This window comes from Rhagoletis pomonella, unplaced genomic scaffold, assembly GCF_013731165.1.
Source record: "Rhagoletis pomonella isolate Grant_MI unplaced genomic scaffold, Rhpom_1.0 Rhpom_scaffold_00004, whole genome shotgun sequence".
NCBI classification, from domain to species: Eukaryota; Metazoa; Arthropoda; class Insecta; order Diptera; family Tephritidae; genus Rhagoletis; species Rhagoletis pomonella.
Window position 1 is genome coordinate 1324337 of NW_023458558.1, and position 26012 is coordinate 1350348.

General features: G+C 36.1%; 1 protein-coding gene across 1 annotated transcript in view; it reads left to right on the forward strand.

Annotated features, from left to right (window-relative positions):
- The first annotated feature begins 383 nt into the window (after window positions 1-383).
- LOC118736787 (headcase protein) overlaps window positions 384-26012 on the forward strand; it is a 223766-nt gene continuing 198137 nt past the window's right edge. The window contains 2 exon segments of the mRNA XM_036466818.1: window positions 384-750; window positions 1218-3383. Of these exon segments, the coding sequence (XP_036322711.1) occupies window positions 1618-3383 (1766 nt within the window). The 5' untranslated portion in view covers window positions 384-750; window positions 1218-1617.

The following is a 26012-nucleotide window of genomic DNA, read 5'->3' on the forward strand; positions in this document are numbered from 1 at the left end:
CTTACGCGTGAAATAGAAGTATACGTTTTCGTGCAAAATGCTTATTTGTACATATATGCATAAAAAGCAAGTTTAACTGATGAAAACATAAATTGTTTTTAAATTCGATGATTTAATTTTGAGCCCTTTTGCAGTTTTTATACCACTAATAAACCACATATGTTTCGTACCTCACGTAGATATCTACATACATATGTATTTCGTTTAAAATGCCAAATTTCCTGCAAACACCTTAGAATTTACGAAAGCAATTTTACTACTAACTACATACTTTGCGCACTTTTCTACTACTATAGTTCTATATACATATCTCTGCTCGCGTTGCTGTTAAAACGAGACGAAAGCGAACGCAACGGGAAAGTTCTATACAAATTCTCTGCCGAACTACGCTGCTGCGCACGAACTTGGCGCAGACATGATTTGAACAAAATCGTCAACGAACGAAGCTGGCACCGACAAAGTTGCCAACAAATGGAAATAGTCAAAATTTCGCTTTCTGCTGGATAAGTTGTGTTGAGGATTAGAGCGGAGTGTATTGTTCATAGTATGTTAGCTGTGAAGAATAATAAAAACTGCAAAGTGTAAAAGAAATAAACAGTGAGTTAAGTGGAAAGGAAATTCGTGAGACTTTGTGGTGCTTGGCAAGAAAACTAACATTTTTTGGAAGTAAATCGAACTAAAGTAATTAATTGGCGTGCGGAAACAATTTTGGCGAGAAAAGAGTAGTGGCGACCGCAAACGAAAGTGAATGTGAGGAAATGTCAAAATATGCAAATTAATTTTGATGCTTGAATTTTTCTATTGGGTCGAAAATTCTGATTGGAATGAATTTTTCCAACCAGCCGAAGTTCGGTAAAAAGTAACAACGTGATTTCATCAAGTATGGCATTTCTGCAGGAACGACGAAATAACTAAAAATAGCAATATCCAGATAAAAAGTGATCTACATACATAAATAATTAAATAAAACTCAGGAATCTTTTTGAATAGTATTCAAGTTGCTTGCGAGCCAGGCAGTGAATAAATTTAAATACATACACATAAACTTTTTATAATACAATTCAAGTTCAAAGAGCGGAAAGCGCGAGCCATCAATACAGCGGACTGTAAATTCGATAACTTCGATTTTTGAAAAAAAAGAATAAAAGCTAGTAAAAATGAAAAATCATTTTTTGAACGCGTTCAAGCCTGTGCTAATTATACGCAAATTTCAATAGAAAAACAAAGACTAAATATAACTAAAGGATGGTATGTACATAGACAAATATGTATATCTACATAACTCCAGATTAGATCTTTTGCGGAAATTCATAACTGTGCTATTGTGGATATTTCCAAAAATCTAAAAATAAAAACCCATTTTTTAAATTTAATACAAACGGTGTAAATATTGTGTCACTGCGACACTTTAACTATTAACTGAGTTTGTAGATGAAGAAAGTGAATTATAAAAAAATTACAAGAATTTAATTGGAATTTTAAAATGGAAACCACATTGCTGTGTTTATTGCGGTAAAAAGTAGATTTCGTAAAGGCACTTTCGAAATAATCAAAGTGATTTTTATAGACCCGACATAAATCTCCCAAATTCGGGACCAGATTTCGATGTTTCTCTAAATGATACATATGGCGCCACGTCGTGACAGCAATAGCGCCAACAGCAGTTCCAGTATTTTAGTGCAACATCAACAGCAGCAAGGGCAACAACAACCTCATCTATTTGTATACGCCTCGCTATTCAACAGGGAAACTTTGCTTGATTCTTCTAACATTAGCACCGCAATCACCAACAATATAAGCGACAATTTGTACAACAGTAATAACAACAATACGAGCATGCCACCTATGCAAACATCGAACCTGGCACATCCTTCGCTGAGTGGGACTGCCTCTGGGGGGTCGAATTCAATCGCCCAGAATGGGCACCACCCACACCATGTCGGCAATAACAGCAACGCTAACAACATAAATAATAATATGAATAGCAATAGTAATGGCAATATCCAGGATCAATACACCCGTTGTTGCTATCCCAATGGAGATTGCTTAAAGTTGGATGCCGGTTTAATTTCTCTGGACGACCTGTGTGATGTGGTGCGTGTGCTTTGTAATAACGAGAACTGCAACATGGGGCAGTACATGCATCGTGAGTGTTTCGATGCATGGGAGCAGTGTGTGCTCGCGACACTAAAGTCCGTAGGCCGGGCACGATCGTGGTCCGAACGGCAGCGCAGCCAAAATTTGTGGACAAAGAAGGGGTTTGATTTAGTCTATAAAGCTTGCGTGTGCAAATGTGGTCATGGTCATATTCGCAAGGATCTGGAGTGGACCCCACCTACTCAGGCCACGGGATCGAAGTCGTCAAGTGCAACTCTTAACGGTGGCGGCGGTCAATATGGCAATGTAAATAGCGGTCCAATAGCTGGTGGTGTGCAACAGCGTGTTCTAATGGTCAGCAGTACCTCTGCTGAGGAAGATGACAAGAAGAAAAAGAAGAAAAGAAATCGTAATAATAATCTGTCCAAACCAAACATGGCAGCAGTGAATACAAACGGACTTATTGCCGCAGGTGGTCAACAGCAGCAAGCTCAAATGGTACAACCACCAGTAACCACCCAACAACAATCTTCTCAAGCTGCTCAACAGCAGTCAGCCAATTCCCTACTTAACGGACAACAGAATGGTATTAGCAATATTAGCAATGGAATCAGCGCAATTTGCACGCCCAATAATGTGAACCCAACTGTTTGTAAAGCAGCCATCGGTAATAACCCAAACAACTCGCTCATTTCTAGCAGCGGTAACAACCAAGTCAACAACGTCTTAACCAATACCAGCGTTGGAGTTATTGGCTCAGGTCTGCACAGCAGCAGCTCCACCAGCAACCAACAACAGCCACAAGCTCAACAGCAGCAACATCAACAGGCCGTTGCCTCTTTGAATAATATATTGGGATTAGATTTGCGTGCTCGGGCCGGCAGTTTGTCGTCAAGTGGGGCGGGCAGTGGTTCTACATCGCCTTCTGATTCTCAATCTAGCGGTGAGATTTCAATTTCGCCCATAAATCAACAACAGCAGCAACAGCAGCAGCAGCAGCAACAACAGCAACAACATTTGCAACTGCAGCAATACCAACAGAGCTTGTTGCAACAGAATGGCTTAACGAAAAGCATCTTAAATGGTGCATTAAACGGCTGCGTCGATACAATCCAACGCAATGCTGCACTTTTGGCAGCACAGCAACAGCCCACGGGTTCTCAGATTGTGGGTGGTGTAGCTGCCGTTAATGGATTAAACGGGTTAAAGCAATTGAGTGTTTATGATCAGCATTTGGTGCAGCAGCAGAGAAACAAGGAGGTGGAACTCTATTCGGAGCGTGTACGGTGAGTTGATAACGATTTTCTACCTTCACTCTTACATACATATGTAGGTATGTTGGTTAAAAAGTACCCTGCAAACCATTCTTTCAGAAAAATTTGAATAGCAGAGAAGTCTTAAAGAATTCGGAAGAAATCATTTCCTCTTGCAATTTTTTTTGTAGAATTTTCTAAGACGAATTGCACTGTGCACACTTCGATTCTTTCACGAAATTAGGGAAGAAAGTCGGTAAAGCAATGCGGCGATATGAAGATTTTTTTTTTCAGAAATTCCTTTTAAGAAATAGTACGAGAATTCTTTACCTGTTATCTCAACCACTTCATATGATTTTCTTTGGAGATTCGTTCGTAAAGAAATCGTTCAGAATTCAGAATACACCATGGCTCAATAAACAGGTAAAATTATCAAACAGCTTTCTCATTTATATTCTGCCATTCGGTTGCGTTGTTAACAAATTTTTAATTATGCCAGTGTCAAAATTCTTCTTGCTCTAATCATAGTGATATAATATTATTTCACTATGGCTCTAATTATCTCACCTGGTATATATAATTCCCCTATAGGAATACACTACTGTTAGATTTTAAGATATTAGGAACCTTGGTTTACACATTAATTAAAAAAGCGCGACTTCACTCAAGTTTTCAAAAGCTACATGTACATATATATGGGCGATTCCACCGTCACGGGTTGGACATTTGTACAGACAAAAATTTTCTTGTTTAAATTTAAGTATTAAGTACAGAACAATTCTACATTTTGATAAAACTACACCTACTTAATTGACTATTATAAGAGTTATTACAAAATAGGAAAAAAATTCAAGCTTTCTTTTATATGGGAAAAATCTGATTTATTTATTTTGTCTCGGGTGGAACAAAAAAAATAACCTGCTTTTTGGGGCAGATATATTTTACGGAAACTGCGAATTTATTTCACTTTTCTGTGTAAACTTGCTGTCTTATAATAAAACATAGAACCAGGAACAAAAAAAAAGCAAAAACTACAAAAACATGATAGCTTTATTATACAAAAAATCCGAAACTCTTCTGTCACGGGTGGGACAACGTTTGTCACGGGAAGGACACGTACACATTTTTATATGAAAAAGAGCTTTTAATGTGGTCCATATATAAAGACTAGTTATTAAAAAATATAAGAAGCCAAGTAGGGATTAAATTCCCTCACGTTTTTTCTTAGGATGGTGCCTTTTATGTAGAATAAAATACTTAGCACCGTCAGCCAAAAAAATTATTAAAAATTAACGCGATTTCCTAACGCCTTGAAATTTTCGCTTTTCCTACTTAATTTTAATACGTGTCAAGTTAGCACTACACTTTTTGTTACATACCCTTCTTTCTTAAAAACGAGAGCCACACATTTTTTCTTTCCAAAACAAATTTACAACAAAAACACTACAGTTAATGCCGTAGTTAACTTTTGCAATTTCGGAAAGTGTAGTGACACACGTAATTTACTATACTTAATTTGCTATACTTAAACATTAGATTAACAAAATAAAAAACCAAAACTGGTCAAAATGTAATTTAACTTAATCAGCTGCCCACAAGGGTATATAGATAATGGACGAGTCCGCACATCCCCCCTCCTCCCCTGCGTCCACCTCAACAAATAAATAAAGCTTATCAGCCCTTTAAACCTACGGCTGACTTCCAAAATGTCATTTGCAATGTATACGCCGCACGCATCATTTTCCGTATTGTAAGAGTATTTTTTTTAACTAAGCATTAAGTTCCAAAATGTACTAAGCCGGTGGTAACAGCGTATCATACAAGTATTAACGGCATCACTAAAAAAAGCTGATGCTTGCCATTTGCGAGAGAAACACAAAGTTCATCAATCAACAACAAAATATTTGGCGCGGGAGAGAGGTGAGAGAATGAGAGTGTGAAAATGTGCGCGCAAAAGAAGTGTTCCTTAGTGTAAAAATTTACTTTGCATATTTTTGCCTTAAATTTTAACTAATCATAGATACGTTGCGTACACACCGCCGTCAAACTGTATACATATATTGCAAGCATACATTTTGGAAGTCAGCCTACCTCTGACAACTGTCCCACACATAGCTGTCACGGGTGGGACACACTTCTCTGTTGAATTTTTCTTATCTAACAACGTGGAAACGACAATGCAATTGTAGTAAATATTTGCAATGAATTTCTAACATTATGTAACAAACACGAAACACAAGCTCAGCTTCTATAATTAAATATAACAACTTTTACCTTTTTTTGTCACGGGTGGGACAAGACCAATACTGCTTAATACTAACTCATAATGTAGATTAAGCACTCACAAAATTTAATATATAACACAACTTTATTAAAAGCAGATGAGTTCTACTACATATTTTTCTTACCAAACACTTGAATTCTGAATCGCAAATTATTTGACAGTGCATTCAAGACAACCTACTTTAAACTAAATCAAAAACTTTACTTAGAACTTGATTTCAAAACGTTAAAAAAGGGTAATAAAAATACATTTAAAGCTTTATGGCCTTATTCATAAAATGTATGAAAACGTCATTTTATAAAGCTCTTTCAACCCACTTTATTTTTTATGAATAAGGCCATTAATTTGTTATTTTTTGGTTGATTCAAGATTTTTACAAATGTCTTATCCAAGCGTTTGTTAGTTTTATAAAGAATATAATTTACTCTCTAGAAAATAATTAACATACGCGGTTTTGCATTTTGTTGATACGCAGTTTTGCACTTTAAACGACGATATGTATTTTTATTTAATTTATTTTTTCTATTCCCGCTGTCACGGCAACAACTTGCTGCCGTTTGTGTTACTTATCAGTTTCGCATACGCTACTGCTTTTAATATTAAGTAAGCGTTCTCCAGCTGTGGAGGATCTTTGGTGCTGTCGCCTTTTGCGCTTCAGCTGTGAACGATCAAGGCTAGAGTCACCCCACAGTCAGGCAATTTTTCGTCACTTTGTTTATGATCAACATTTATGTGGAATTTGTAGATGTTCCCGTCGTTTTGCTTATTTATATATGTATATGGATATACACCCGCGATCAACTAATTAGGACCGAAATTCAAAATGATATTGTTTGCTACGTACTTATGTTTATTTATTTATTTTTAATAATTTCCTTTTAAAATTTGATTCAATCAGAAACCACACAAATAAAAGGTTCAAAATTTGCACAAATTTCAAAATTTTGAATTAGAAAATTTTCGCGTATGCGGTTTTGTAGTCCACTTAATTTTAGTCCAATAAAGTGCAAGTTTGTGCATTGCGGATTATTTTTTCTCATATAAAAACAGATTTTAATCATATGTTATATTGGAAAAATGCGCAACACCCTCCACAAACAAATTTTTTAAAATCAGCGGTAATTTTTAGCAACTTGAAACTTGCACTTTAATAGATTAAAATTAAGTGGGCTACAAAACTGCATACCCGAAAATTTTCTTAATATTCTGATTTAAAAATTTGGAAATTTTGATGAAAATTTTTTTAAGTTTGATTATTGTTTTGGAAATTTGTGCAAGCTGTTAAGCTCTTTATTAACATATCGACGGCTTATATTCAATACACTTGAGGGATTCACAAGCGTGTCGCAAGTGTCGTATTGTTGTATGTCGTAAACTGTAAAAGCTTAAATAAATGTTTAGAGAACTTGAAACCACAACCAACTATTTTTTAACACTGCGGAAATTCATAATATGACTTTGATGGTACTGTGCGAACCGCCTTAATATACTTTTAAAACGTTTAAAATTTACGACATACAACAATACGACACTTACGACACCGTTGTGAATACCCCAACTATATCTGCACTTTTAACAAAAATTAAATTCTGATATAAAAATTCACCTAAGACTTAACTGTCATCGGTGATACCTTGTATAACGCTTGACAGAGGAATTTACTATTAAATTGCAAAGTCAGAATTAACATCAGTGATGACAGGTAAGTCCCAGATGGGTTCTAACACCACAAAGTAGTTTTTGTGAAAATTGCAGATAGAGGGTCTTGAATATAAGCCCTCTATATGGGGTTTCTGTTATATATTGAATTATATTTTAAACGAAAATTATTAAAAATAAATAAATAAACGTAAGTTGCAAACAATAGCATTTTGAATTTCGGTCCTAATTAGTTGATCGCAGGTGTGTGTATGTATGTATGTTTGTGCTATTATTTATTTATTGTGCTTGTGCTAATTTTACTTGGTTCAGGAACTGTGTCGAAAATGAAATGTATGTACATAAAATGTATATATCTATGTATGTACATACATTAGGATGCCTAAAAAAAAAAAATTGCCACATTTCTCAAGCGTTTCATACAATTTGGTGTTACCAAACGAAAATTTTCTTGAATCAATGTTAATGGACCGCGTTAAAAAGGCTTTTAAAAAATTGCCGTTTTGTCAAATATGTATTTTAGAAAACACCCTTTTTGATTGGAAATACTCTTCATAGGGACGAATGAAAATAAACGTTCCTTCCGCCAACATCACTTTTGGCAGTGTAGCTGACAGTCCACTCACGTTTCGAAATTTTTATTTACAATTAATTGTGTTGAAAAGTGATCTTTAGAAGAATTTTTTTTATCAAAGTTTTTAAAAACTGGTTCGTAGGGTTCAAAATTTATTTTTTTAAATTTTTCTTGGAAAACACATTTCTCTCACTATTCATATCATTAAACAATTAACTCGTTCACATCCCTGAAATTTGTACGGCCTAAATGGGTTAATTTGTGAAAAGAGTTAAAAGAGTGGGAGAACACAATTCAGACCATTTCTGGCGGAAATGTTTATTTATGGGCTATTTAAAGCTGTCAAGAAAAACGAAAAATTCATATGACGCACAAGAAATTAAAAGAAATTTTCTTCTATCAAAATTTCTTAAATCAGTTTGCTGCTTTCAAGAAAAAAATGCTCGTTTATTTATTTCTTCAAGAAAGTACGAAAACGCTAAACCAGCAAGAAGTTGCAAGTTTTATGAACAGCTGATTAATATTTTATTTTCCGACGAAATGTTCTAAGAAATGTAGTATTTTCCCATTTTATTATACACATATTTAAATAGGTTTATTTCGTCAATTGCAACTCTAAAAGCACAACAAAAATTCTTTTATTAATGGGAATTGCATTATGCATCACGCCGTCTGCTGTTTTTCTTACTGGCAAATAGTTACTAGTAAAAATTTGTCCAGTAAAAATCCAGTAAAACTTGCAAGTTCAGCCATCATTTCTGCTCTCTCAATTTCCCCTCTTTTGCTAGTTTCTTGCAAGTTTTTACATCAAAATCCAAATCAAATAAACTATTTTTCCACTGCTTCGAAAAAAGTTCAAACCACAGAGCTTCAAAGAAAAATCAGTTATTTTAATAAAACAATTAAAATAAAAACTAAGTTGCGAGTTTAGAGGCTACGGGCTATAAATAAATTAGATATAGACTTTTATTTTTTTACGCGGTAGTATATATATCTAGTTTACTTTACTTAAGCTTGAGACACATTGAAAACGACGGGATACAGACGTGTTCTTACTATAATGGGCCGACCACCTAATCATAATTGTTACAAATTTAAAAACTAAAAAAAATGTCAGTTTCCGTAAAAAATCACAATTTTGGAACAAACTTTTTATACGTACGTATTCAGTTGCTAGGGACGCTCGAAAAGGCTTAGGATACTTATTTATATTCAAGTTAATTTTTTAAGTACAAATATTTAACGTTATAACATCGAAAGTTTATTTATTAATAATCAAAAATTACCTTTTTCAACAACAATCAAATGGATAGAACAAAAAATTGAACTCCAAGAACTAAAACAAGTATACAGTTAAACAGTTAAAATACCCTACAACCGGTTATCACTACCGCTCAGTTAAGTAAACCTAATTATCGACGTTTTTGACCATAATGCATGTAACATGTGAACGATAAAGCAGTCCTTGAATTTAATCGGAGCTTTTACTTCCGGTTTGTGTTAACCGGACATTGAACCCGTTTAAAATAATATATATTCCCATCCCGAAATACCATCATTTATATATTTTATTTTCACCAATATGGCAATGCCGCTTGTACTATGTACAATTTATGAAACTTCAAAAAATGCTTGTATCCGTAAAAAATGTAAGTGAAACTACCTTCTATTTTTTATCATTAATTTAAATCATGAAAAGTTAAATAAAAAAATAAAAATGAAAATGGAAATGAAAATGTAAGCCTCCACACAAGTTTTAAAACCCTTTATAACTTTTTTGTTTGTGAATAAAGATTTATAGTATACAAATAAAAAACTAAAAACCTTTTGAGGGCCAGTCAGAGTCCTTAGCGAGACTTTTTCGGTGACACAAAGATTTAAAAAACCGGATATCAAATAAGAAAGTTATAGCTGATTTTGGCGGGTGTCAAAAAAAATTTTACACCCAAGGTTTTTTCTCGACATAAGTGTTCAAATAAAACTGACACACGCTAAACTTCTTTCGTGATACGCCTTAATGTACATACGAATGTATAAGAAATAAAAAAAAAAAGACTATGAATACGAATTAATTTTTTATTTGCTTCCTGTTTCACTACGTTCGCTTGAGTTTTTCATTTTTGGCGTTTCGTTTATCAAAACAAGAAAATGTGCAAAGAAACGCGCCTTTGTGCGCACCTTTATATACTTTACGTTTACATATAAAAGCGTTTCTTCGCGCTGTTTTTTTTTTTTTTTTTTTCCGATTTATTTTTTTTTTTAGTTCTTTTTTTTTTTTTTTTATTGTCCGATTTCTTCTTTCTCCAAGTTCTGTGTTATTTAATTTTTTTTTTTCAAGTTTTGCTAATTATTTTGTTTCGCCCATTTTCAAGGCCATTTGTGTTTTCGTTTTTAAAGTGGTGGTTTTCGCTACTTTCAAATGTCGTAGATATCTATTTGGCGCTTAGTGTTTTTTCGGATGCTTTTTTTTTTGTTTTTGATATTTATAAAAATTTATTCTCCTTATAAATAGTTAGTGTAGATTTCTGGTGCTTGTTTTTAAAACTTGCGTTTTGTGTTTGTAGAAGTTTTTACAGATTTTGATTTTGTGTTCGATTCAATTTTCTTAAGTTCCTCATTGATCTGATTTAGACTGTTTAATTTATGTATCTCTATAATTTTTTTCCTATTTAATTTAGTTGTTCAGTTTGGAGTTTTCTTTCTTCATTGTACAAACATAGGCATTGATGTATGAAAATACACTGCCGGACAAAAGTATTGGCCCAGAGAAATTTTCGCAATGTATGCAAAGTTTTTTATTCTAATTTTCTAGCCGATTTAGTTAGTTAAATATAACAAAGTGCATGTTTGAAGTTGCCAAAAAGCGGCGTTAATTTTTGGCATACTTTTTACAGTGTTATTAATTTCTTCCATAAAAAGAAAAAAAAATTGACCAATATTTTTTGGAGTTGTACGGTTATATTTTTGTAAATAAAATAGCCACCAACTGCCCTGTGCTCAAACCCAGAGTCACAAAACATTTTTATAACCTAAAATTTGCACAATATTAATAATAAGCGTTATATTTTATTTCGCCTCGAATAAACACAAATGACAGATAATGAAAAATAAAATTTTTTTCCTTTGTGAAAAAAAATTTTGACATAATCTTTCGGTTAAGCCGGGCATGACTTTTAAACCAATTAAAAGTTAACCGTAACAAGCGGACCAATGGTTTGGTATTTTAGTAGTCCACTACGAAATTTCCGCCAGGGTTCGTATTGAAAATGTTTTAAAGTTGCACGTGTTGTGAATATTTATGTATGTATGGATGTATTAGTAACATGCTGGCTTTTTTATCAGTCTTCAGCGCACATAGTTGGTAAACTAAAATTAGTGTACAATTTTTTGGGAGCCGCATAGGGCTCGTCGGCACTTATTTTCGACAATTATCACTTATTCTCTGCATGGTTTCTGTGGTGCTTTGGTACTTTTGAGCCTCGAGCTTTTGGTATAATAACTATAATAGGTTTTCATTGTTGTAGCCAAATTCACGGCCAAGGTCGTTGTTGTCGTTAGCTGCACAAAAAATTGTTATCAGTAGCTAATGATCTCACATTTTTCGTGTACTTGATTTTCAGTTTCGCACGGTTTTTGTTACGAGTTACCATTCTCATTTAAAATGAAGAGAGAACTTGGCACTAAAAGCAACCAGATAATTAGTAGATAACATGGGTCAACCAACAGTGGTGTTGGTGTAAATGAGATATAATTCCCTGCAAACCATTTTTTCAGAGTATTCTGCATTGTAAAGAAATTTTAAAGAACTCGTTAAGATTTAATTCGATTTTTTGCCGAATTTTCTAAAATGAAATAAACTACGCACACTTCCATTCTTTTACGAAATTTCGGAAGAAAATCTGTGAAGCAACGAAAATAATGGTGCTATGTGAAGAATATCTTTCAGAATTTTTCCAGAATTTTCTTTATTTTTCGTACAGAAATTTCTTTACGAGTTCGTGTCAACCACTTCATATAATTTTCTTTGAAAACTCGTAAAAAAATCGTTAGAGAAATGAGATACTCCTAACGATTTCCTTAAGATTTCGGGAACTTTGGTTTGCAGGGTTGTTTTTTAAGTTACAGGGACGTTCTGGCTAAGATAGTTGCAAGTCTTTTGTAAGACAATTGAATGACCGTAGACAAGCTAGTTTAGATTTTGTTTGTTCTGACACGAAAGTCTTACAGAATAAAGCTCCATTCCCAACTTTTATCATGAAAAGCTCTTTTGACAGAAATCATTTGAGTTTGCCCTGCTCCAAAAGTGGCAATTGCTCACAAAGCACCTGCTTGGCATTCGAGAGATCCGCGATTCGCATCCTGTGGCAGCGGAATTTTTTTCTTTCTTGATTTTAATTTTTATTAATTTTTAGATGTTAAGCGTGGTTTTAAAAAGAAAAAAATGTTTTTACGATCTCTCGGCACCGACAATTTTTGAAAATTGTTCACCTGTGATATACAATAGATAACTCCATATCGTACGTTTAATAATATATAAGATCTAAGTCAAAATTTACGTTTTTTGAGACTTCATCATACAATTAATAAGCTTGGTAAGTAGAACATGTTCAGCCCAACAGATGGCTAAACTTCCCAAACATCGCAAATATATGGGTATTTTCAACTGTCTTTTTGTATACCAACTGTATGAATTGATCAAACTTTGAATGCATTTTCCCATAAAATTGAAATTTTGAAATACTTCTGTATTAAACGCGCGATATATTTTTTGGTTTTATGAATCACAACAATGAATTATTTACACCCGGAAAGTACCTACATCGGCAAAATTGTGATTTTCATCAAACTTCAGGATGGCCGCCTGCATCGCCTGCAGTTGTACTTAGTCCGCCGTTCGACTTGTTATGTATTTTTTAAATTAAGTTTTATAAACTACATGTTTATCACAAAGACATTGAAAAGTACATTTATAAAAAGTGTTTGCTACCAGCGTGGTAACTGACAACAAGCAATAATCCGATCGGCAACTGGAATACGGTTAAGCCGCCAACATGCATTACATACAACAAATTCACTAACCAGCCATTCAACGAGCTCGCCTTTCGTCTGCGCATACATTTACTCTCCGACCTGTAAGCCAGTTTCGGTTCTTATCGCTGTGTGCATCGTCTTCAACCAAAGAAGTATCGATGATGGAAAAGCGACAAGAAAATTATTTTTAAAACATTTTGCTGCATACTGTTGGATTTTGTTGTTGGTTGGTCAATACTGCATTACGTGTACGCCTGAGAGCCAGCCATAATTGGCGGTGTCGCCGTCAACGTTGCCGCCATTATCGTTGCTGCAGCATCACCAGTTCAGCGCCGCCGCTGCTTCTGATGCTGCTGAGAATGCAACTTTTAATTAAAAATCACTCCCACACACTCTTCTTCAAGTCGATTCAGTCGCTCTGACAGCCACAGTCATCTAGTGCACGTGCGTGTACCAGGGGCACTTGTTGTGGTGGTGTGTGCAAGCAACATTGCTGAGCAGTAAGGCACTCAGGCCGGCTGCAAACTGCACTCAATCACATACAACTGGGAAGTGGATAATCTTCGTAATAGCGCTTCTTTCTTATGCGTATATATGTATGTACAATTGTACGTATTTACTAGTACATACATATTTACATTAATATGTACGCATGTATTGACTCTAACTAATTTTCTGTCAGCCCACATCTTTTATTTTTTATTTTTGCTTATACATACTACATAGTAAAATAGTTTTTTGTAATTTTTTAAACTAGTTTTTCGCTTTAATTAAAATGTTGCTCCAAACTATTATAATATACACAAAATTCCGCGGGACTTGACAAACAATTGGTAATCAGCAAACATAGCAGGTCCAGAAAGCTTCAGAAAACATGCAGCCGAGCGCAAAATGAGTTTTTAATGCATTAATTCATGCAAATATTTATGTGTATGTACATATGTTTGTATTTAAACATACATACATACTTACATATGCCGCGTGATAATCCCCACTATTGCTAGCAGCAGTTTACCAGAGTGACATTGACCGAGACCCAGACAGAGCGAAAAAATTGCCAGACATTTTCTCTACAGCCTCAAAAGTAGGTGGAGAAGAACAAGGAGAGAGAGGCATGTGGGTGCAGCGGCAAATTGAATGAAAGTACTAATCCAACTTCGCTCAGACGAGTAAAGTCCTGTTTTGTATATATGTACATTCATATGTAGATATGTATGTATGTGATGCTCATATAATTGCTGCATACAAATCAGTGTTTTGGAACTCGTTTTTGTTTTTAACCTCATTTATTCTTATTATGTAAATTTCCATCTGCAACATGCTACAGCGACAACAAAGCCAACACAGTTTTTTTGAGTGTAGGCCAGCAAATGAGCTGCTAGAAGCGCAGGATGTGTACACATGTGTTTGTGAATGGCGGAAGGTAGGTGCCTCGCCGTTGTGGAAGTTGCTTAAAAACGACAGAAAATCTGCAAACTGACGCTTGGGTCATTGCAGTGCAGTGGACTGGACATCATGGTTACGAATGAAATGAAATTATAGTGCCGGGGAAAGACAGCTTTGCGACTGCGACTTTTCATGCCAAAGGGGCGCACAAAATTTGGGTTAAACATTTTGTTTATTTTGGGCAAAGTGTTTCTTCTTTCTTTCGACTCCATATTCTTCCCTTTTTCTCGACGTATTCCTTTTACGTTTTCCACTTCCCTTCAATTTTACCAGCGATTTATAGATGGCAATCTAGAATGGGGAATGCGTTGGGGCTCCAATCCAACGCCGATCGAAAAAGCCCCTCGCTGGTAGCAATGTCCAAAACGCAAAGGGTCTAAAATGGTCGTAAATCACCCTTGGCATTCGACATGCCGACCCACCGGTTCGCATCCTACGTCTGAGCACACACACACACACACACATATGGGGCTGAATGCAGCGCACAGCAGGCTTCCACGTCACTGCATGCACGTTGCATGAACTTGATGGCACTGCATGTTGCTGCAACAAAAAACAGTAACATAGTGCAAACAACACAACTCCAGACGATTTCCATATTCAAGTTCAGTGTCCAATCGATTTGGCATGCATACATACATACATACATATGTATTTGCATGTGTGCAACTCCACCGGGAGTGCTATAGCTGGGGCATACAATGGAGATGTTAAGCGTCAAAGTTGCTGCAACAACAACAACAAACACCATGTAAGCTAATAAAAGCTAAACTCTCAGTGATGGCTGACTGGCTGGCACAGGCTGGGGAGTGGTGAAATGAAATGCAATTTTATGAAATCCGCAAACATAAACACATCGCACAATCGCTCACCCGTACATACTACATATATATACAAACTAACATACATACATACGTTCATACTTACATACATGCGTGAAAACACAAACGAATGCTGCCAACTCCCACACATCTGCCACCACATCCACAGTCATTCATTTGTTTGCCTCGCTTCGCTTCGCCTCGCCTCGCCTCTCCTCGCCACACACTAAAAGGGCTTATTTTAATAGATTTCAAATGGGGTGTGTTGCTGCAATTGCGACTGCAATTCCGATTCCTCGCCTTCTCCCATCACGCAAGCCGCTTATGCTACACGTTGTCTATCATTCTCGCTGTTGGGGCTAGGGTGGCCAACATTTCCTAGTACTTTTTCAAAAAAATTGCAAAAAATATAGTACACTTCAAATATATATAGTATTTTATGTAAGAGAAAAAGTAAGCAAACACGATTTCTAAGTGATGGAAAATTTCTTCCTGCGAATGCCGAAGTTGTAATTTTAAGTAAATTTGTTAATTCTTTCTCAGTTATGTTGCGCTACTTCGATTATAAACTCACAATTACCCTTTACTTTAAAGAATATTTCATTTAATATTGTTATTTCAGAATGAAATTACTGAAATATATTTATATTTACATATAATTCAAGAAATATAGTACTTTTGCGTACTATATTTTTTCCAACTATATATTAAAGTACGGTTGGCAACCCTAGTTGGTGCCCCCCCGCCGCTCTGCCCACTGTTTACTGTTTGCGAGCTTTTCCGTTAACTGCTGATGTTATGACTGCTTGTTTGACTGTTTATCTGTCTGACTCTGTGTAGGAACAGTGCTCGCGTTTTTTCTGCAGCTGGAATTGCATTGCATTGCCCAGCCAACCGTTGCAATGAAAATGAAAATGCGGAATTGTTTCCAAAGAAATTCTTTCCTTCGTCTTTAGGAATTGCTTTTCAAATGCATATATCATTGTCTGCAATGTACACAATTAAGGGCCAGAAAATAATAAGGTGTAACAAAATCGCAGTATAACCATTTAAAAATAATATAAAAAAATATTAAACCAAAGAAATATAGCCAAAACTCTTCAAGGTACGACGAGTCTGTTATTTCTGCCGCCACTGTATACACATATACCTATGCATTTTTATAAGGTCACCATAGATCCACTTAGGGCGCAGTGCATACCTCTTTTACCTATCTATCTTAAGCTCTCATTTTTCTATAATAATAAACGCAAAAATTACGTCATTTTCATAATAATATTAATTATAGATTGGCGCTTACACATATGTTAGTGTTTGGCCGAGCTTCTCTTCCGATTTGTGGCGTGCGCGTGCGTGATGTTGTCACACAAAGCGGAGGGACCTCCAGTTTCACGCCGACTCCGAACGGCGATTGTGTTTTTATGAGAAGCTGCTTTTCATGGCAGAAATGCACTCGGAAGTTTGCCATTGCCTGCCGAGGGACGACCGCTGTTGAGAAAAAACCTTTTTTCTATATTTTTGGCGATGTTGCTTTGACTAGGGCTTGAACCCAGGTGCTGCTTACCACTACACCACAGCGGCCGACGTCATTTTCATACATCCCATTATTATGTAACTTTGTCCCAATAAGTGCAGAAGTGCGCCCTGCTCAAAAAAGCTTTTGGAAAAAAATTAAAAAAATCGTTGGAACGATCCCCATAGAGCTCTACCCGTTTGCACCCATTGGTTAACGGGGCATCAGCAATTCTTACTGCACTTACTTCACCATGTCTTTGTGTGCGAATGAGTGGGTTTTGCAACATAAGCGAGGAAATGGGATAGATGGAAAAAATACTGTCGCTTTTTCCATTGTTGCATTATGGTGTTGGTATGTTTTTATGTAGCTTCGGAGTTCTACTTTTTAGTTCGCCGTGCCACAGTATTATACAAGATGCATTTGTATATAAGTACATATAGATATACCTACTCTAGGACCATGTAAACATATGAAAAGATCAACATATGTAGTTGAGGCATGATATTGATTGCCCTTTTCTGACAGGCACAGTATTATATACCTACATACATACATACATAAATACATGCACACATAAAAACTTCCCAGGACGGTTCTGATCTGAACTACCCAGTGGGAAAAGTAGTAATTAATGCATTACATGCGTGATAAATAGTACAATTTGTTTCTTATGAGTTCTCGATTCTATGGCTGTTAACTATGTAATCAGTATTCTAATGTATCCAAAAAGTCCCAAAAAATTCATATTAAATCACATTCATTCCTCGATACTAGGTAATGCAGAAATGGATGCCCCATTTTTCCTACGACATCGCCGGGGGGGAAAAGCATTTTCGAATGCGAAAAGGGCTGTTTTACGGATTATTTTTTCGTTTACTATACATACATTACATTTTCCCACCGAGATGTATGCACACACACATGCATACATACATATATACGTATTGTGCGAGTGCGAGTGAATGGGCGTGTGATGGACATAAATGGTAGTCGGTTGGCATAAAGGCGCTTATTCATACAAAAACAACAAGAGCGAAGTAAAAATGTTATTAAAAGCGAAAAACTGCAGCTTTGGCGCAGAGTAAAGTCTTTCAAGTGCCAGCACATAAGTGATTGCAGATATGGAAGTGAGTGCGTCAGTGCGAGGGAGTTGCATACATACATATGTATATGGCATTGCCAGTTGGCAATGAAAATCGCCTATGCATACACCGAGCCGCTATGGCCGCAAAAGTTGCATGTCGCCGCCGCCGCCGCCCGACCTCCGACTGCTCCTGCCACTGGGTGCCCGTAGCTACATAAGTAGCTGTCATGGTTGCCACAATAGATGGCCCTCGTTACAAGACAGCCTTCGGAAAGTCTGCCTGTAGCGCTGTTATTGCTGTTGTAGTAACTTTGTTGCAGTTTGCCAGGGTCCTAACTGTCGCTGCGGCGTAAACATCCGTCGTCACTCTGCGCAGATCCAGACCTTTCATTTTCATTGTCATACATGAAGTCACACACACACACACACACACACATATATGTATGTATATAGGCGAATGATAAACGTATTAGAAGTGTTTTCCTTATCCCTGCAGTGAATTGCATAGTCCCTAGGCTAGCCCGTAATCAAAGCTTTTTGGAATGTTTCCACTCTCCGGCTTAGCACACACACTGCAGCAACAGTCCCTATTCCTAAATAAAACAACCATTGATTAAAAGGGTTTTCTTTCTTTATTATAGTTTTCGTAAAATATTTGACATCTCTTCCGGTGCCTCTGTTTGCCGCCAGTTTAAAGTTAGTCCACAGATGGATTTACTAGTCCCAAACCATTCCTAGTGATACACATGTACATACATACTTACCGTTCGCTTATGTTTGCATGCATGTATTGGGTATTTTGTTGCATGCAACTGTTTGTGGCGCATTTTAATTTGTGCTGCCATTCATAGACTCCGCCGATGCGATAGGCATACAATATTATTTCTTTTGTGTGCATATTTGTTGACGTGGGAGGCGGCTCTTCCACACCTTTTCATCCTCTAGTCCTCGTCGCTTTTCGGGCGCCATTGTTGCACCGTATGTTGGTGCATGCACATTTATTAGCATACTGAGCTATTCATCGCATTCGACGCCGGTGGCTGTGGTTCTGTGGACTGTTTGTGCAAACGAAATAAGAGCAAGTATTTACATTCATATAGTCAAACATTGTACGCTCATTTACTAAAAGACTATCACAACTCAAAAAACGAGATTTTTCAGGAGAGGCGTTTAAAGTTTCAATCAAGGTATAACGTAAAAACACAAACCGATTTGTTTTTATGGAAAAAAATTGAAAGTGGCATAAGTCACGCACTTCTTGTGCTTAAATGACCGGTTACTTGTATCTGCACGCATCGGTTATTCGTTCAACTTCATCAGCCAAAGGTAAAAGGTTTTATCGTTGGTTTATGACGATCGAGCGATTCACGAAGGCATTCGGTTACACGTAGCCGATCACTTAAGCACAATAAGTACGAAGTGACTTATGACACTTTCAAAATAAACGCCTCATATAATGAAACGGACAAGAAACAAGAGCCCAACCCCCATTTAGCTCAGCGGTTATCGTTGCTGACTTTGAACGTCGCTGATGCAGGTTCGATCCCTGCTGGAGTCTATGTAGAGAACGTAGTTTGATGAGGAGATGTGGTGATCTCCAAAATATCAGCTTTAACTTCTACCGCTTACACTTTGTTGCCTTTCCTTTTTTCTTCGAAAAAAAAATCGTGGTATAACGCTTAATAACACTGCCAAAATAAATACCAATATGTCACAATAATAATAACAAAAGAAAACAGTTTCTTTTGATAGCAAATCATATTTTGAGAGTAATCTCAATAGTAGAGAAATCTTAAAGAATTTGTAAGGAAATTATTATTTCCTTTTCCGATTTTTTCGCCGAATTTCTTAAAAGATGAAATTTACTGTGACACTTAAATTTTTTAACGCAATTGCTTAAGAAAATCGATAAATCAATGAACAAAAAAAAATTCTGCAATGCGAAGATTTTTTTCCGAATTTTCTTTAACCCTCTGCCACTGACGTGACCGAAATTTCCCTATTTTATTGACGTGTAGTCTCTGAGACACCAGTTTTCATTATCAAAATATATATGTTAGATATACAGTGACTCAAACAAATGACCACGTATTAATTTTCTTCAAATATTCGTAATGTTTTTCGAGCAACATTTTTGTTTATGTTTCTATAAAAATATCGTCAAAGCTTTAACCAAAACCGTATAAATCACAGTTTCCAACTGTATACGATATTTAGAAAAATTAAACAAATTTTTATCAAAATTTCAACTTTTTAATGTGAATCTTTAGTAAATTTTTCGGTATGCAGTTTTATAACCCATGCAATTTTAGTCAAATGAAGTGCAGAATTCAAACGGCGAAAAAATCGCGTTAATTTTTGAGAATTTTTTGAATTTTCCTAGATTTTGTATAAAGTTTGAAGCTGGGATTCGTACGGTTTTGGTTAAAGCTTGGATGATATTTTTATTGAAAAAATAACAAAAAAATGAGTTCGAAAAACATTACGAATATTTGAAGAAAATCAGCACGTGGTCATTTGTTTGAGTCACTGTATATTGATCAACTTTTTTCGATTTTAACTGGAAATTCTATCAATATTTTAAGGACTCATTAGTGAAATAGTCACATAAATAAACTATATGTCGAAAAATAGGCGTTTTTAGTAATCGATGCTATTGAAGCTCGGGAAAATGTCGAACCTTCGGTGTCTGTCGAACCTTCGGTGTCAGATGGTTCTGAAATGGTACAGAAATTTATTTACGTGCTCATGTCAAGATTAACTTTAGATGATATTCTTTGAAGATTCGTAAAGAAAGCGTTACAGAATTCGAAAAACACTTTTGATAATATTAAAGATTTCGTTTTGATTTGGGGAACTTTGGTTTACCGGGTTCTTGTGTTTGCCTTTCATTTATACCAATGTATTTTAACAGCGTTTGCGATTCTGCAGTGTAGTTAAATATTAAATTACCTAAGAAGCAATTTTCAGTGATCCTTCTCGACGAACCGAAATGCCTGTCTGCTCATCAGTGCCGCGCTTGACAGCCAGTCATTTCATTTTGTTGGTAATCGTCGTCAGGTCGTCCCGAAATTGTATTCATATGTACTTAACGATTGCCGAAACTCCAAAAAAATAAAATTCTACGCAGTCGTTAAAATGCGTTGAAGTGCATTTTTGTTTGTTTATTTCTTTTTATAAAGCACTAATGGTGCTTTAATCGCAGTTGGAATATACGAACGAATATGGTGAGAACTGGAGCTGCCTATGTTGTGGCAAATACAAAAGTGCAGCTAAGCTAAGCCACGAGCAAAATGGGGCAAGGCGACGATGAGCTGGCGTTTTTATGGTTTTTATGACGATGCAGTTGCGAAACTGGGAATTAAGTACTTACATATGTATGTATACAATAACAAATTTCGGTATTCAAAATGCTTTTATTTGTCTCATTGAGTGCTGTCGAATACTTTTTCGTTCGTTCGGCTCTAAGCTGACACCACAATAGGTACGAAAATAATATGTGTGCCGAATTTATGAACTAAGTCAATGGGATTTGCTTTTAAACTAAATATTTGGTTCATAAAATCGTTTTATAGAAATATTTTTTAAACGCTCAGTTATTTTTTTTTTTAGTTAATTCTGTTAATTTCTCGCAAGTCTTGCTCCGTTTTCTGCACACATGCAACTTAAATTGTCTGATATTTGAGTTCATCACTGGCGCACTTCATCATCATCAATGTCAGACACAATGACTCCAGCAGCCTAATAGGGGAAAGAGAAGCAAGCGAGGAACATCTGATCGCCAGAAGGCAAGCAAATGGCTGACTTAACGACAGCAACAGCCTATAAAAAGTCACGAAAACACAGCAAACACATGCAAAATATGTACTCGAATTCTGCAGCAACTTCAGTGTCATGGTACTAATGTCGGTCCTGCTCAGTAATGCCCCAGTCTCAGTGTAGTGTGGGCTGAAGCCACAGTAGGAAACTGGTGAAAACAGAAGAAGAGTATTTCGTTCGTTTGCTGAAAGAACGTTGTAAGAGAGGAAAATGCCGAAATGAACCGCAACGACAGCATTTAAAGGGTTAAATTTTATGATAAAATTTCTCCTCACTAAATTTTACGTGGGTATCTGAAATGATGCAGTGATAAATGTCCACGAAAGAATAGCTCGCTAAACATTACCATAGGCCTTTGAAGCAAAGAATTATGTTTAAAGCCTATTTATGTACATATGTATATGTATGTATACAAAATCAGAGGAGATTTTTATCTACTGCAAACTTTGTCGAGGTGTAGTGCAAAGCTTTGGGGGTTGAAGAAAAAACTCCTAAATTGTTTAACAATCTTTTTTTTTTATTCAAGAAAATAGCTGACTAAAAACTTTAGACCCCTACTTTTAAGGTTTTTGATTTTTCGAATTAGGACGTTCTGTGTCTTGTTAACAACTCCATCTCATCCTAAAAGACAGAAATTTACCCTGATTTGCTATCGTAAAAGTTTACCAGTACAGGTCCATAGTGAGTTAGTTTCACACCAGTCCGAAAGAAATCCTCGTTACTGCCATGCTTATCACCGCGACGACCACAGAGTCGGACGGAATCGTTCAACTCATTTGGTGGTTGCGTTGCATGAAAGGCTTCTGTTTGCTTACAGTCAGCATAAAGTCGCTTTTTTAATCTTGCTGAATTTATGTTTTTGCAATAATTTGAAAATTTCTTTTTTTATGCCTGAAATTTAGCTTGATTGCCCGAGTGCTGATTGTCTTATTTATTGTTCGGTTAAGTTGAAATGCAGTTACAGGGCGATACTTGCAGCTGCTGTTACCACCGAAATTATAATAATAACACAGTTTGCCAAATTAAGGAAATTCTCGAACTTGTCCAGTGACCGAGTAGAGGTCGTCGATTTCGTCGAGTACTATTTCCTTACTTAATCTACAAAACTTTGTTTATTATTTTCGATTTTTTTTTTCGACCTGTACCAAGTCGCTCGAAAAGCTCATAATCACTGTTACACAGTGTAGTTAAATACCTAAATGCAGTGTAAATGGTTTAACGTTTATGAAATAGCTTTTGGCGAAAATCGATGATTTATACGCTGCTCTCTGTGATTTTGGAAAATTCTAAATTTTCAAAAAACTTCTTTCCAAAAATATGAACAGAAATGCAGGTGATTTGGTATTTTATTCGCTGATTAAATTTAATTAGAAGTCACTTTATTTGACCACTCAGACTCCTATTTCTAGGCCATGGCGGCAGCGAAAACCTTAAAATCGGCAACAGCAGCATTCCGCCAGCAATAAAAATGAAATTGTCTCTGCAAAATAAACAAAACATAGCCGACTGATGCAACGCATACATATAGATACATATAAATACATGTATGCACATATCGCCAATTTTCGCTGTGAGAGTGCAATAATCCAAAAAGTCAAAAACTCGAAAAAACGTCTTCAAAGTTTAAAGTTTACATACGCTCCCATATAGTAAAAATGAAGACGCATTTTCCTTTAATAAGCCGTTGTTAATCGATGCAGCATTGCAATTTTTGCACATTATAGAACAAGAGTTAGCGCTTATTTCTGCATAATTAATTTAAAAGTGTTTTTTTTTTTGTGTTTATGACACTCTTGCAGAAAATGAGAATATGTACGTACATATGTAAATGCAAATTATTGCTTTGCTCTGCTTCGCTTCCTTCGTTCGCACACGTCATGTCCATGGCAGTGGCAGTTGCATTTTGTTGGCTTTTGTTGGCAGCCGTGAATTTGTTGTTGTGGCTGTACGTTTTCTCTTTTTCGGCAGCAACGATTAAATTAGTAGATTTCATGCAACTGACACATTTTGCTACAACCAACCGTTAAGCTTGCTGGTGACAACAACCAGTACATATGTATGTATGTATATGCATATGCCCCTGTACATACACAACAGCCATCAACAGCAAAAAAGAGCGGCGTTGACAGCAGCGACAGTTGCAAGTTTTTGATGTAACGCATCGCAAATAATCATCAGCTTGGTGTTGGTGGCCAGCTGCGTTTTTTTTCAGCAATGCTGGAGTATATTTTTTTTTAACTTTTTAACCGACTTCCAAAAAAGGAGGAGGTTATCAGTTCGTCGAAATATTTTTTTATGATGTACATATGTTACCGCATAACTTTGGACCACGTCAACCGATTTCGATAATTCTTTTTGCATCGGAAAGGTAGTGTCTCAGAGGTGGTACTAATCTGGTTTAGATCCGATCATTGGGTTATGAAATATATATATATATATTTTTTTTTTATTCGTTTTTTTTTGCTAAAAATTACTTGTTAAAATGCAGGTACATTTCAATCGACCACAGTGCGCGCACGTTACTAACGTTACGTTACGTTGTATTTGTTACACACTACCTCGTATAAATGCCCATCTTGGCTAATTTTGCCAGATTTCCGTTTGAGGAAATATTCGAAAACTTGTTGACACATATTGGGCTATAACTTGACGAATGCCGTAGCTCCTTATAATCCAGAGCTAAAATTTTATCTGCATAAACACAATAGTTTGCGTAGCAGAAGCCTCTCGTGCAATTAAGCCACATGCTCTTCAGCTATATAGCAAGTGGCTCTGCCTCGATGAAAGCTGCACATTGTCCAAGCCATGACCTTCAATAAAAGGCCAAACAAATAGTTTATCGTGCAGCCTTGGCACCGAACGTCGAGCAAGCGACAATTGCGGGTCTTCGACTGCACTTATGGCAGTGATGTGCAACGATCAAAAATAGTATGATGCGCTTGTCTTACGATATCTGCTACCAATCCAGTCCCTTAAATTTTAATCAGCATTTTACAATTGTTTGCGTAATTATATCTTACCAGCTATTGCCGACATTTTGGTACTTTGACAACTACATGTTCCTTTGCATGAAAACTTCGTGGCGGCAACATTATTGATATTTTAATATAAAAGCAAATATTGAGCTGTTAGCTGTTCTGTTAAAATATTTGTTATTGTGTAATTTGATGTAAAATAGTCTATTTTCTAAATTTTTTGAGTGATTAAATCCGGACAAAATACGTTTAGGGGCTATCTTACAAATGCCTATATCAAGATATAAAAAGCCCACACAAATATTGGCAGTGGCATAACTTATATCTAGCGACCAAAATGACAGCTGCACAGCAGTACATTTTATCCCGTGGAGACGGCCACCGCTGCGACCTTCGGTGAACTTAAAATACGAGGCATTGCCATAACCGATGAGAAGGAAGGGAGACTGCATTGATCCACCATTTCTAGATAAGGCAACTCGAGCGCTTGGGAGAGGAAAGACAGTGTCTTTTAAAATAGCACTGTACATACATATCTATTAACACTTAGGACTAACCCTGGTTAGAGGAATCTAGCATTCATAAATTTATTTGGAAAATATGCCACATAGTGGAAGCATGAATCATGAATGATCTAATGGCGAAACGTAGACTAAAAAACCCATTTCGTTTGACAGCTAAGTTTGATGGTTGTCAAACTAAAACCCACCAACTGAATAACAAATATCACAGAAGTATAGTTTCAGGAGAAAATAACACCTTCATCCCTATCATCCTACCTGATGCTATCCACATTTCGCACACCGTATGTATGTATGCAGATATATACATAGACAAATCTGGATAATTTACTCAACCCTGACTTGCACTTCAAGTCTTTGTGTATGTATTTGCATATATATAATCCATTTGGAAACAGTAAAAAAGTGCGATAAAAGCATGAAAACACCCATTAATATCCACTGTGAATCACAACTCTACACGCACATCTCATAAATATCGCAAGTTGTGTTGGTGCATGACAATTTTCCCATCGACAGAAAACGGCATTTTTAAATTGAAATAAAAAATTAAAAAAAACAATCAGTGTTCGCGCATATTAAATATTTGCGATGAAAAAATTTTAAAGAGTTAACTTTCACTTTTACACAAATTTACCAAAACAAGTAAAATATGGGAGTGTCTGTATGTATTTGTTTTAACGCGTTCGAAACGCATCATTGCATTAACACATCGACTCTCACACATAGCAAGACAAGACATGTGGACCAGCGGATCCATAAAATTGAGTTTAAACGTTACAAAACAACAAAAACAAACAACAGTGTGTTGTAACTCAATAACCGCAGCCAACAAACAAACAAACAAACAATGCTACAACAACACCGCTTACAGGCAAAGCAACATATTCGTCATCGGCGGCTAGCAACAAGCAACCAACAACCAACAACCA